The sequence below is a fragment of the Podarcis melisellensis genome, assembly GCF_964234715.1.
Source record: "Podarcis melisellensis genome assembly, chromosome: 7".
Classification (NCBI taxonomy): domain Eukaryota; kingdom Metazoa; phylum Chordata; class Lepidosauria; order Squamata; family Lacertidae; genus Podarcis; species Podarcis melisellensis.
This window is the reverse complement of record NC_138539.1, coordinates 21,899,925-21,912,792: the sequence shown is the minus strand read 5'-3', so window position 1 is coordinate 21,912,792 and position 12,868 is coordinate 21,899,925. Positions and strand designations below refer to the sequence as shown.

The 12,868-nt window shown below is 39.6% G+C and overlaps 1 protein-coding gene across 24 annotated transcripts in view; it reads left to right on the top strand.

Annotated features, from left to right (window-relative positions):
- Positions 1 to 12,868, top strand: part of RIMS2 (regulating synaptic membrane exocytosis 2) — a 349,650-nt gene that overhangs the window by 184,950 nt on the left and 151,832 nt on the right. For 18 of the 24 annotated variants that reach the window (XM_081918610.1, XM_081918617.1, XM_081918614.1 and 15 more), the window contains 3 exons: positions 977 to 1,148; positions 2,024 to 2,177; positions 10,840 to 10,908. In XM_081918610.1, coding sequence (XP_081774736.1) covers positions 977 to 1,148; positions 2,024 to 2,177; positions 10,840 to 10,908 — 395 coding nt within the window. Of the gene's footprint in view, positions 1 to 976; positions 1,149 to 2,023; positions 2,178 to 4,892; positions 4,920 to 10,839; positions 10,909 to 12,868 lie in introns of all 24 variants that reach the window. The other 6 variants (XM_081918599.1, XM_081918609.1, XM_081918611.1 and 3 more) reach the window with 1 other exon arrangement.

The following is a 12,868-nucleotide window of genomic DNA, read 5'->3' as shown; positions in this document are numbered from 1 at the left end:
TAAGCTTAGTAGGCAAAAATAAATCTCTTTTATATGGAAAAATAACCTGCTAGAAATAAAGTGCAATTAAACAACTCAAGCATTTAATTAGGTGAGGCTGTGAAGTTCTGACTAAACAAATTATACAGGAGAAACTTGTCCAATATAACCTAGTTCAATTCTCCAAAGTAAACAAATCTTTAGTGTCTAAAATAAAGTCATTAAGGCTACATTAAAAAATCCACATATTCCAAAGGAGTTTAGTGATAATAAGAGAGCTACTCTGAAGTAAGTTGTTTGATTCTGTCATTGGGTAAGATCCAGAGAGCCAGTTCTTTTATCAACTTAGATTAAGTTGTGCCAATGATAATAAACCTTGTCTTGAGCTGCTGTTTTAAAAATAAACTTAGCAGAAGTTTATACATAGGTGTATTAGCAATTTCAGTAGGGAAGAACCATGTTCATCTCTTACAATAATACTAAAAGAGTGTTCTGTGGCTCCTTAAAGACTAGGTATCACTGGACTCAACTTCCATCACCTTTGACCATTGGCTATGGTGTTTGGACATACTGGGATTTGGAATCTGAAAACATCTGGAGGGCTACCCTGCACACTGGGTTGCATTAAGTGTTAGTCATACTCAGAGTAGTCCCAATGAAATTAATAGGCATGACTAACATAGGTACCGGTACATTAATTTCAGTGGATTTACTCTCATTTATTTGGCTAGAACCCACTTACTGGGGGTAAGCCCCATTGAACACTCAAAGGATTTCAGCCTAAAAGCATTACTTCAGACAATATAAGGAACATGCCTACATAAAGAAAAGTATTGGGGCCTTGTGAGCATTCATTTGTATTTGCTGTATATTTGCAAAGAAGTTTCTGAAGGCAAGTCTAAAGCAAGCCTTTGTAATCTTCTTCTGGCAGCCATTTGTTTTATAAATCACATATTCAATGGAATAGCAACACTTAATCTATACTTCTCAATTACAGTGATAAGAACAAAAGAAGAACAAAAACAGTAAAGAAAACATTGGAGCCCAAATGGAACCAAACATTCATTTATTCTCCAGTTCATCGGAGAGAATTTCGAGAACGAATGTTGGAAATTACTCTTTGGGACCAAGCACGTGTTCGTGAGGAAGAAAGTGAATTTTTAGGAGAGGTATTCAAAGCATTTTAGTAGACTATTAAGAGTTGTTGAGGGGGGGAATCAAAAATATATTTTATGTAATTTTTGTTGGGCAGAGTAACCCTGTGGGTTTGTTGACATAAACAGCCACTGAGATTTCTTCTCCTGTTCTGCATTTCTGTGAACTGCTGCTCTGTTCTGTGGTCCTGTGTTATGTTGTCATGGGTAGTTTTATATTATTTAATGTAAAATGTACTTGTTTTTAATTATGATTGCAGGGTCCAGGTTGGTTTGTATGGGGAGGGACGGTTCTTGAGGTATTGCGTTCCTGAGCCATTTAAGGCTTTATAGGTCAAAACCAGCATTTTGAATTGGGCCCCAAAACTAATTGGCAGCCAGTGTAGTCAGGCCAGGATTGGCGTAATATGCTCAAACCATCATGCCCCAGTGAGCAATCTGGCTGCCAAATTCTACACCAGCTGAAGTTCCCAAGCCATCTACAGAGTCAGCTCTACATATAATGCATTGCAGTAATCTAACCAGAAACTCAATTTACTTTCTAAGCCAGAGAATAATTTATTGAGAATATAGTGCTCAATTTGTAATTAAGTTCAGTTTTTGAGCTAGATAAATACAATTTTTGGCAACATCAGTAATCCTCATCTAGTTGGGGTAATTTGAGGATAGGTTGCACTTTTAGTCACATTTACTCTTTCTAACCTAAACACATTTTTACTGCATTGTTCCTCGTATTGATTTCTAATACAGAGATTTGTTATGAAACTAAAGTGGCCATTAAATTTTCACGATATGCTGGAAATATGTGACTACAACGTAATGTAGACTTTATGAAACATTTATGGTGCAAGTGGTGCTTTGCACTGTGACACGTTTTATTCTCTTTTTAGATTCTAATTGAATTAGAAACAGCACTGCTGGATGATGAGCCTCATTGGTACAAACTTCAGACACATGATGTCTCCTCATTGCCACTTCCCCACCCTTCACCGTATTTGCCACGCCGACAGCTTCATGGAGAGAGTCCCACGCGAAGGTTACAAAGTAGGTTTTCTGTTCTATTAAAGGCATATTCATTTCTATGTGGAATACAATGAAAAACCAGCATCTGTAAATATTGATCTTTTCTTGATTTCAGTATTTTTACTGAACTTTATTGATGGAGTGTCATACTTATATTAAGAAACATCATGCTTGCCTCCCCTGGTTTCTTTTCCTTCTCATAGCCATACAATCATGTATGAAAAATGTTGATATAATGCATTTCGTATATCATTCATTAGCCTTTGCAACAGCTAATACGCACTTCATAATGGTGAATATATATAATTTGAGGATTCATGCAGGAGAATAGACTGCTTCAAATCATGATATGCTGAAATTTGATTACTAAACAGACAGTTAATCTACCTCTAATGCAACTTTCCTAAATGAGACTTCTGCTTCTATATGTGATTTCCTCACACACAAATTGAGCAGAATGAGGAGGTGAAATCCTCAAGTGATACAGTGAATTATACTACCTCAGACTGCAGGGGTATGAGTCACATTTTTGAATCTGCCCCCATATAAACAAAGTTCTATGCAAAAATTACTCTTGACTGTTTACAAGCCCCCCCTTTTTTTTTACATGGGGACCAATAAAATGTGACCATCACCTGCATATTTGATATGTTCTATTCTACCACCTCAGGACTTTACAGTTCATTGACTACATCATTCTGTTGCATGAGTAGAAAAGGCCAAAAAAACCTAAAAAACAACAAGAAAACTTGCAACTTCAAGGAGTTCGGTACAAAACTAACCTGAGACAGATTATACTTCACCTCCCAAAGCCTGATGAACAGGGCACATCTTCCTCCTAAAAGTATAATTTTGAGATGAGATGCACCTCAGTGGATAGGTAGTTTCAAAATATTGGAATTGCTAAAGTATTAGACATGGTATTGAGATGGAACCCCATGTTACAAGGCAGCAGCAACAAAATAGCAGTTGCTTGCAACAAACTGGGGAGGGTTTCATATGAAATCATAGAATTGTAGAGTTGGAAGGGATGTTGCATGTAGGTTTCCTCGAAACATCTGGCTGACCACTGTTGGAAACAGAATGCTAAACTAGCTAGATCTTTGGCCAAAGCAAAAGAATGATATACATTATTTCTTCTTCATATGTCCACATATTTTTTCTCTTATATGAAATTGGTGTTTGGGGCATGTTTTGTTAATTTGCATGTTTGAATGGTTTATGCGCAGGTTTATGACTATAATTTGTATTGTAATGCACGGATAAGTTATTTGGGGCTGCAATCCTATGCACACTTATTTGGGAGGAAATCACATTGAATTTGGGAAAACATGCACAGCATATACATAGGATTTGAACAGTAAATCAGAAAGAATGTTAAAGGGCTGTTAAAGTTAAAACAAAACTGTGAATATAGGTAGGGTGAATAGGGAAAGGGAAAGCCCCCTCTCTGCTCATGGTCAAAGAAGCAGAGACAGATGTCCACAGATTTTAATGAATTATGTCAGCTGGGGAATGGAGTCTGAAATCAACATATCTAAAGGCTTTGCAACCTTTCTGTTCTTTTAAGGGTCCTATTCCTGTGACAGCTATATGACTCCCAGAAAGTAACAGGGGTAGCTTATTGCAAATAAAATTCATGTGGGACAGCCCTGTTAGAAAACTTCAGTTGCTTTAAATAGATTGCTGGTTGGGACTAGGCCTATGGAAAACATTACCAGCATTTCTGTAGGCTGCTGCATTGATTTTCAGCTCATTTCTAAGAATGATTCAAGGTGTTGGACTTCAACTTCAAAGTGCTAGATGTCTTGAGATTGAGTACCTTGAGGCCTGCCTGCTCCAGTATAAACTTTCAAAACAACAAGGGCCTTCTTAGGTTCCTCCTGCCTTCAGAGATAAGGCGGGTATTGATTGGAAGTAGAGTCCTTTCAGTTGTAGGATCCTAACTTTGTCAAGTCGTCTCCAGGGGGACTTGCCCAGGACTGATCTTAATGTGTTTTTGGTGTCATAAGAGCAGAACCGTAGCTAGGTGATCTTGCACGCCTGGCAGAAACGCCCAGATTGTGCCCCCTAGCCACAGACAAATTAGCTCTTCTTTCCACCTCTCCTGCAACCCCCCCCCCATTTAATTCACCCCCTATTTAAAACCATTTCTTATGAGGCAATAATCAATATTTATATTTATGGACATATTTTGTAGCCGATTTTGCGCCACCGCCACCCATCGCCTGCGCTCCTGGCAGGGGCCCACCTCACCACCCCCTAGCTACGGTCCTCCATAAGAGGCATAAGTCCCTTAAACTGTCATCCTTGTGGCTTTCCACTATGAGGAATTTTGTGGCTGTCCTAACCCTGACCCTGCTTGGTGGTGTAGCTTGAGGATAGGATTACATTGTTCATTAGAATATGTTGAAAATAATATCATAATAGTTGCCAGAATAGCATGTGTGGTTCAGTTTGCAGGAACTATTGTATTCTGGTTTGTATGGATTTAAAAAACAAACTCACTCTTAGGCTGCAGTTCTAAATACACTTAATGCAGTGTAAGCCTTATTGAACACAGTGAGATTTCAATCTAAGAAAAACATGCATAGGATTGTAGTGTAAAGATTTAACTAGCTGTTCCACATAAAACTGTTATCCAAAACTAAGTTGCCAGATGATACACATGCCTGTTGCATGTCAAGTCCTCGTGTATTTGTTTCTGATATCACTTCATTTTAACATTTTTTCCAGATAAAGGCATTTATTCATATAATTCAGGTAAATTATGAGCATGCTGTGTATTGCTTGCTTCATATACACCATTTATTTTGTTGATAAAATGCTTCTGCTGCTTGTTGTGCACCAGTTCAACTGCTGTGGGTTTCTTATTCTGCTTTTCAGAGATTTGCCCTTGCGTTATTTCTAATTTTAGTTGCTTAGTATTATAAGCATTTGCTGAAAAAATCCAATGTTTTTCTGGACTGTTTATTTGTTTTGTCGCCATGTGAAGGTGTATATAATAATATTAGTAGATTTGTTGAAACTGGTATACAGTTTGTGAGGTGAGACAGCCATCAGTGATACTCAACTATGTTTTACTTAGAGCAGACCTGCTGAAATTAATGGACCCAACTTACTGATATCCATTAATTTCAGTGGGTCTACTCTGAGCAAAATCTAGTTGAATGCCATCCCATATTAAAAGGTTTTGACAATGAAGTGCTGAAGTAAAAGCGAAAAAATAACTTCAGTATTTTGGAATTCACAAGAAACGTGATATTGTATTATATTGGTTAGAACAAAACTGGAATACCATAACCAGGTTTAATTCACATTATTGACAAAGGTAATGCATCCATGGTTCCTGTTAAAAGTACCACCACCACAACAAAAGGCTGACCCTACCAAGAGAAATAAGGTGGGATGGGCAGGCTGCTAAGCGATGGGAGTACAGAGCATTTCTCAATTTTTCTCAGCTTTATTTGAAGGGTGAGAGAGAGAAGGGTTTGTTCTCTAGAATATCTTCCTTCACAAATCCTCATGGTAAGCAAAACTTACTGCATAAGTTGTCATAAGGCAAATAGTACAAAAATGAAACAGGTTGAATCTTGGACAGCAGCTGGTATCATTAATTTTTAGCAATATTCTTTCATAAACAGCCCAGGTCCTTTACATAAAAGTTGATTCATGACTGGTTAATCTGTATTTTTCTTCTAAAAATCACTATTCTCATTTTTTATTTGGCACTGTCAATGTCAAAAATACATTTGTGGCAGTCCACTCACACAACAGCTAGTCTGTTCATCAGAACCTTGTTAGCATAGCACAAGAGCCAATTCTAATGGGGTTTTGATGCTTGCAAATCATGTTGTGCAAACACTATTCTTCTTCTTCTTAGTGAGAGATAAGTTGGTGTGCTACTGCTTGCACAATGAAGCTTGTGTTAACATTATGTTGGATCTTATCCTTTTCCTTTACAGCTAGGTTTTCCGTTTACATTTAGTAGATCTTAATTCTACTTTTAAAAATAGTTGTCGTCTTTTCCAACTCTGTGCCATGCTCACACTTTACGTGCAAACTCTCCGTTAATGCAACTCATTAACAATGTTGAACAACAATAAGGCCCAGCAACAATACTTCTGAGACCTGAGTTTATATGGTTTCTCAATTGCACCATCCATTCATAGTATTTCAGTGTTCAATTTCTACAAGCTGATACCAGTAATTTGATACCACTAATTTGATGCCAAGATCTTTTGGTCAGTGTTCTCTAGCTCAAACTTTGAGGTAATACCCAACCCAAAGTCTTGCTAATGACAGACTACATTGCATTTACTTCTTTTCTTTTTAGGGGCTTACAAAAGGGTTGCTTTAAAATTAGTACAAATAACTGTAGAATGCTGATTCTGTAGTCTGTCTTCCTTTTGTGCTTTGAGAAATTATAAGTAGGATGTTCGTTCTTCAGATATTTTAGCTCTTGTTTCTGCTCCATGAATGCTTAAGTATTTCTTATTCTTAACGTGGATCCTATAGCATGTTGTATAATTCATCAGCTGAGTTACATACCAATTCAAATGCAGCACGTTCAGTTCATGAATTCAGCCTCAGAATATCAATCATATAAAATTGGTTGCCCGTTCTTTGTGTTTTCCATTTCCAATAGCTTTTATGTTATAACCAAAGTATTGAGCTCTATTTGTACACTGAATACAGAACAGTTGTGCTGTCAAAACAAAGGCAAGGTATTTAAGTGGAAGGACGTGTTTATTGAGGTCATGTTGTGTTTCAGTGTACAGTGAATAACAGTACACTTGCTCCTTGCAAAAATGGAAGAAGCAGAGGAGCTTATTCTGTGCTTTGTTGTTGTTGTTGTGTAGTCGTTTAGTCGTGTCCGACTCTTCGTGACCCCATGGACCAGAGAACGCCAGGCACCTCTGTCCTCCACTGCCTCCCGCAGTTTGGTCAAACTCATGCTGGTAGCCTCGAAAACACTATCCAACCATCTCGTCCTCTGTCGCCCCCTTCTCCTTGTGCCCTCCATCTTTCCCAACATCAGGGTCTTCTCCAGGGAGTCTTCTCTTCTCATGAGGTGGCCAAAGTACTGGAGCCTCAGCTTCACAATCTGTCCTTCCAGTGAGCACTCAGGGTTGATTTCCTTCAGTATGGAGAGGTTTGATCTTCTTGCAGTCCATGGGACTCTCAAGAGTCTCCTCCAGCACCATAATTCAAAAGCATCAATTCTTCGGCGATCAGCCTTCTTGATGGTCCAGCTCTCACTTCCATACATCACTACTGGGAAAACCATAGCTTTAACTATACGAACCTTTGTTGGCAAGGTGATGTCTCTACTTCTCAAGATGCTGTCTAGGCCTGTCATTGCCCTTCTCCCAAGAAGCAGGCGTCTTTTAATTTCGTGGCTGCTGTCACCATCTGCAGTGATCATTGAGCCCAAGAAAGTAAAATCTCTCACTACCTCCATTTCTTCCCCTTCTATTTGCCAGGAGGTGATGGGACCAGTGGCCATGATCTTCGTTTTTTTGATGTTGAGCTTCAGACCATATTTTGCGCTCTCCTCTTTCACCCTCATTAAAAGGTTCTTTAATTCCTCCTCACTTTCTGCCATCAAGGTTGTGTCATCTGCATATCTGAGGTTGTTGATATTTCTTCCGGCAATCTTAATTCCGGCTAGGGATTCATCCAGCCCAGCCTTTCGCATGATGAATTCTGCATATAAGTTAAATAAGCAGGGAGACAAAATACAGCCTTGTCGTACTCCTTTCCCAATTTTGAACCAATCAGTTGTTCCATATCCAGTTCTAACTGTAGCTTCTTGTCCCACATAGAGGTTTCTCAGGAGACAGATGAGGTGATCTGGCACTCCCATTTCTTTAAGAACTTGCCATAGTTTGCCGTGGTCGACACAGTCAAAGGCTTTTGCATAGTCAATGAAGCAGAAGTAGATGTCTTTCTGGAACTCTCTAGCTTTCTCCATAATCCAGCGCATGTTTGCAATTTGGTCTCTGGTTCCTCTGCCTCTTCTAAATCCAGCTTGCACTTCTGGGAGTTCTCGGTCCACATACTGCTTGAGCCTTCCTTGTAGAATTTTAAGCATAACCTTGCTAGCGTGTGAAATGAGTGCAATTGTGCGGTAGTTGGAGCATTCTTTGGCACTGCCCTTCTTTGGGATTGGGATGTAGACTGATCTTCTCCAATCTTCTGGCCACTGCTGAGTTTTCCAAACTTGCTGGCATATTGAGTGTAGCACCTTAACAGCATCATCTTTTAAAATTTTAAATAGTTCAGCTGGAATACCATCACTTCCACTGGCCTTGTTATTTGCAGTGCTTTCTAAGGCCCATTTGACTTCACTTTCCAGGATGTCTGGCTCAAGGTCAGCAACCACACTACCTGGGGTATACGAGACATCCATTTCTTTCTGGTATAATTCCTCTGTGTATTCTTGCCACCTCTTCTTGATGTCTTCTGCTTCTGTTAGGTCCTTTCCACTTTTGTCCTTTATTATGGAAATCTTTGTACGAAATGTTCCTTTCATATCTCCAATTTTCTTGAACAGATCTCTGGTTCTTCCCATTCTATTGCTTTCCTCTATTTCTTTGCACTGCTCGTTTAAGAAGGTCTTCTTGTCTCTCCTTGCTATTCTTTGGAAATCTGCATTCAATTTCCTGTATCTTTCACCATCTCCCTCGCATTTTGCTTGCCTTCTCTCCCCCGCTATTTGTAAGGCCTCATTGGACAGCTACTTTGCTTTCTTGCATTTCCTTTTCATTGGGATGGTTTTCGTTGCTGCCTCCTGTATAATGTTACGAGCCTCCATCCATAGTTCTTCAGGCATTCTGTCCACCAAATCTAAATCCTTAAACCTGTTCCTCACTTCCACTGTGTATTCATAAGGGATTTGACTTAGATTGTATCTTACCGGCCCAGTGGTTTTTCCTACTTTCTTCAGTTTAAGCTTGAATTTTGCTATAAGAAGCTGATGATCTGAGCCACAGTCAGCTCCAGGTCTTGTTTTTGCTGACTGTATAGAGCTTCTCCATCTTTGGCTGCAGAGAATATAATCAATCTGATTTCGATGCTGCCCATCTGGTGATGTCCATGTGTAGAGTCGTCTCTTGTGTTGTTGGAAAAGTGTGTTTGTGATGACCAGCTTGTTCTCTTGACAGAACTCTATTAGCCTTTGCCCTGCTTCGTTTTGGTCTCCAAGGCCAAACTTGCCAGTTGTTCCTTTTATCTCTTGACTCCCTACTTTAGCATTCCAATCCCCTATAATGAGAAGAACGTCCTTCTTTGGTGTCACTTCTATAAGGTCTTGTAAGTCTTCATAGAATTGGTCAATTTCAGTTTCTTCAGCACAAGTAGTTGGTGCATAAACTTGGATTACTGTGATGTTAAAAGGTCTGCCTTGGATTCGTATCGAGATCATTCTATCATTTTTGAGATTGCATCCCAGTACAGCTTTCGCCACTCTTTTGTTGACTATGAGGGCCACTCCATTTCTTTTACGGGTTTCTTGCCCACAGTAGTAGATATGATGGTCATCCGAACTGAATTCACCCATTCCCGTCCATTTTAGTTCACTGATGCCCAGGATGTCAATATTTATTCTTGCCATCTCATTTTTGACCACCTCCAACTTACCCAGGTTCATGGTTCTTACATTCCAGGTTCCTATGCAATATTTTTCTTTACAGCATTGGACTTTCCTTTCGCTTCCAGGCATATCCGCAACTGAGCGTCCTTTCGGCTTTGGCCCAGCCGCTTCATCAGCTCTGGATCTACTTGTACTTGCCCTCCGCTCTTCCCCAGTAGCATGTTGGACGCCTTCCGACCTGAGGGGCTCATCTTCCAGCGTCATATCTTTTATATGCCTGTTGTCTTTGTTCATGGAGTTTTCTTGGCAGGGATACTGGAGTGGCTTGCCGGTTCCTCCTCCAGGTGGATCACGTTTGGTCAAAACTCTCCACTATGACCTGTTCATCTTGGGTGCCCTGCTCGGCATAGTTCATAGCTTCTCTGAGTTCTTCAAGCCCCTTCGCCACGGCAAGGCAGTGATCCATGAAGGGGTATTCTGTGCTACCTGTTGCTTAATTTCACTACATTTAGAAAATACACAACAGCTGAGGGAGATAAACCTCTCTACTGTATATGAAATATACAAGTTCAATATCATCAGTTTGACTATCTTTACTAGCTTGTTCAGCTCTATGATTTAGTCCTTTCATATCTTATTTGTATACTCATTGAGGGCTAAAGTGACCCCTCCTGTCCAATAGGATTATTTTATTGTTGACAAATAGGTTAAATGTGGTTGTAAACTGTTGAACAATATCTGCCTGCTGTTGTGTAAGAAACCGAGAAGTGGGTAAGCATATTTAAAATCAAACCAGAGTCTCAATTTTTTCTTACGTGACCTACTGTTAAGGTCTAATAATAGACTTGGGCCAGCTTTTGCTGATGAAGCTCTAGTTATTTTGGTAAGTATTGTGATCACTCCATTAACATATAAAATACTGCTTTTCTCTGCTTTTCACAGCTATAATTTGTTTTATAGGAGACAAAAGCATACATGGAAAGCTATTGAGCCTTGTTAACAATGATCAGCAAGCCTTAATAAATGTAGTACTCATTTAATAGAACGGCTATAATTAATCCTATGATCCTCTCTTTCTTTTGGCAGGGTCCAAACGAATAAGTGATAGTGAAGTCTCAGACTATGATTGCGATGATGGAATAGGAGTAGTGTCAGGTAACAAATTTATAAGATTTTCACACTGAAAAAGTTTATATTTATAATTTGTCATATAAGTTGATTGACTTACTCTTTCATTGTTGTGTTTTAATTAAAAACCTTCCTGCTTGTTTAGACATGCCATGAGGTAACTTGGCATGCCAGTGGGATCTGGAATCCCAACAGAAGTGTTGAACAGGCAGAAATGTTAATTCCTTCTAAGGAGTGTAGGTATTACATGGTATGTTTTGCTTCAAGCTGCTTTTTCTGTCCCCTCCCCTTCCTCTACTCTTCTGGCATGTAAATAGTTTAACACTTTGAAATATAGGAAGACACAACTCTGCTATCTTATGCAGGAGCCCCAACAGCAAGTACAGCTACAAACTAAATATGCTATCCACAGTGGTTGTAGGCAGCTCATCATAACTGCTGTCATCCCCTATTGGGATTTTGTTAGCTTCACTTTTGCCTGAGCTTTGTTAAGTACATCATAGAGAGATATAGTTATTTGGCAAAAGAACATTTTATTGTTAGCAGTTCCTTTAGAGCATATTTAGTAAGCAGATGTTACATCCATTCTGGATTTTAGTAGCATGTTTAAAGCAGATCAGTTTATAGGACCTAGGCACACTGCACAAATGGTCTCTAAATCATCATGTTAAAAGAATGGGAAGTACCTATTCATCGTTCCTTTTTGTCATAAAACAGAGTGCTAGTTCCAGAATCAGTCTCAAATTGGGTTCATGTAGTACAGTGACCATATCTGCAATTCATTCTCACTAACAGTAGCATATTGTCATGAAATGGGAAACTGGACAGCTTTTACCCTGTTAGTGTCAAATAGCTGTGCCATATTTTGATATGCATTATCATCCATAAGGAGGAAATGTGTGTATGACATTCAGTCCAGAAGATGACAGCTCAGAAGAAAATACTCATGAAAGCTTAGAGGTGAGAGCTCTTCTAGGAAATAGTTTAGGATGTTTAGGATGAGGGATTTTACACAGTACTGAGTGGCATGTGTTAATTTTTTTATACTTTATTTGTTTGAAAAACCCATCTAGTTTGTACCCATCTAGTTTGTATTTCTTAGCAAATATTACATAAAGAAATATTCTGTCAGTGCAAACCACATTCAATTCAATAGTCTTTGTGCCAGGAGAGCACTTTGAAGATAAAGAGTTTCTTTGTAGAGATGCTGACAAACATTTGTTTCCTCGTTGTTCCTTCTTTCTGTGCTGGAACTTCTCAGCTTGCTTCCAGACCTCTGGAATCAAAATAGCTTTCTGTAGATGGGTGGGTAGTCTTCCATGCCCTCACCAGATGACTCCTCCTCCAAGAATGATCTGGCAAAATATTTGGAGCCCCCAAATACCTAGGAATAGCCCAGAACAGCAATTGAGGACGAGCCAGGACTCTCAAGGGAAACTGGCAAGAATCCCTCTCTACAGAGAGGGACCTCAGCATCTGAAGCAGAGACAGAACAAGCCCTGGGAATGGCGGAGCTTCAAGAGACAGACTGACACCCTCACAGTCAGGAGTGTTTTGTTGCAGAAGGGGACTCCTAGTGAGTAAAGGACTATTCAGGAGCAGCCCTCCTCATGAGGAGGACTCTTTGCAGAAACCTCTAAGAGGCTGCAGCTGAGCCCAGGGTGCAGTTCTGACAACATGCCATGGGGTGAAGTGAGATAAATACCCCTTCTCACTGTAGTCCCAATTATTGTTGGGAATCCTCAAGGGAGTAATTTAGGGGGTGGGGGAGATTTAAAGGCCTATGCTAAGTGAAAAGGGGAAGTTTAAAAGTGATGGATTGACTTCTAGAGTGGTGGCACATGCCATAAGGCAAGGGTAGGCAATATTGTGTTCTCCAAATGTTGTTGGAGACTCCAGCTCCCTTATTTGTGATCATTGGCCATGATCATTGATCATTCCCCATAGAGCATGTCCTTGGGGATCCTACCATCTTCCATTCTGTGAA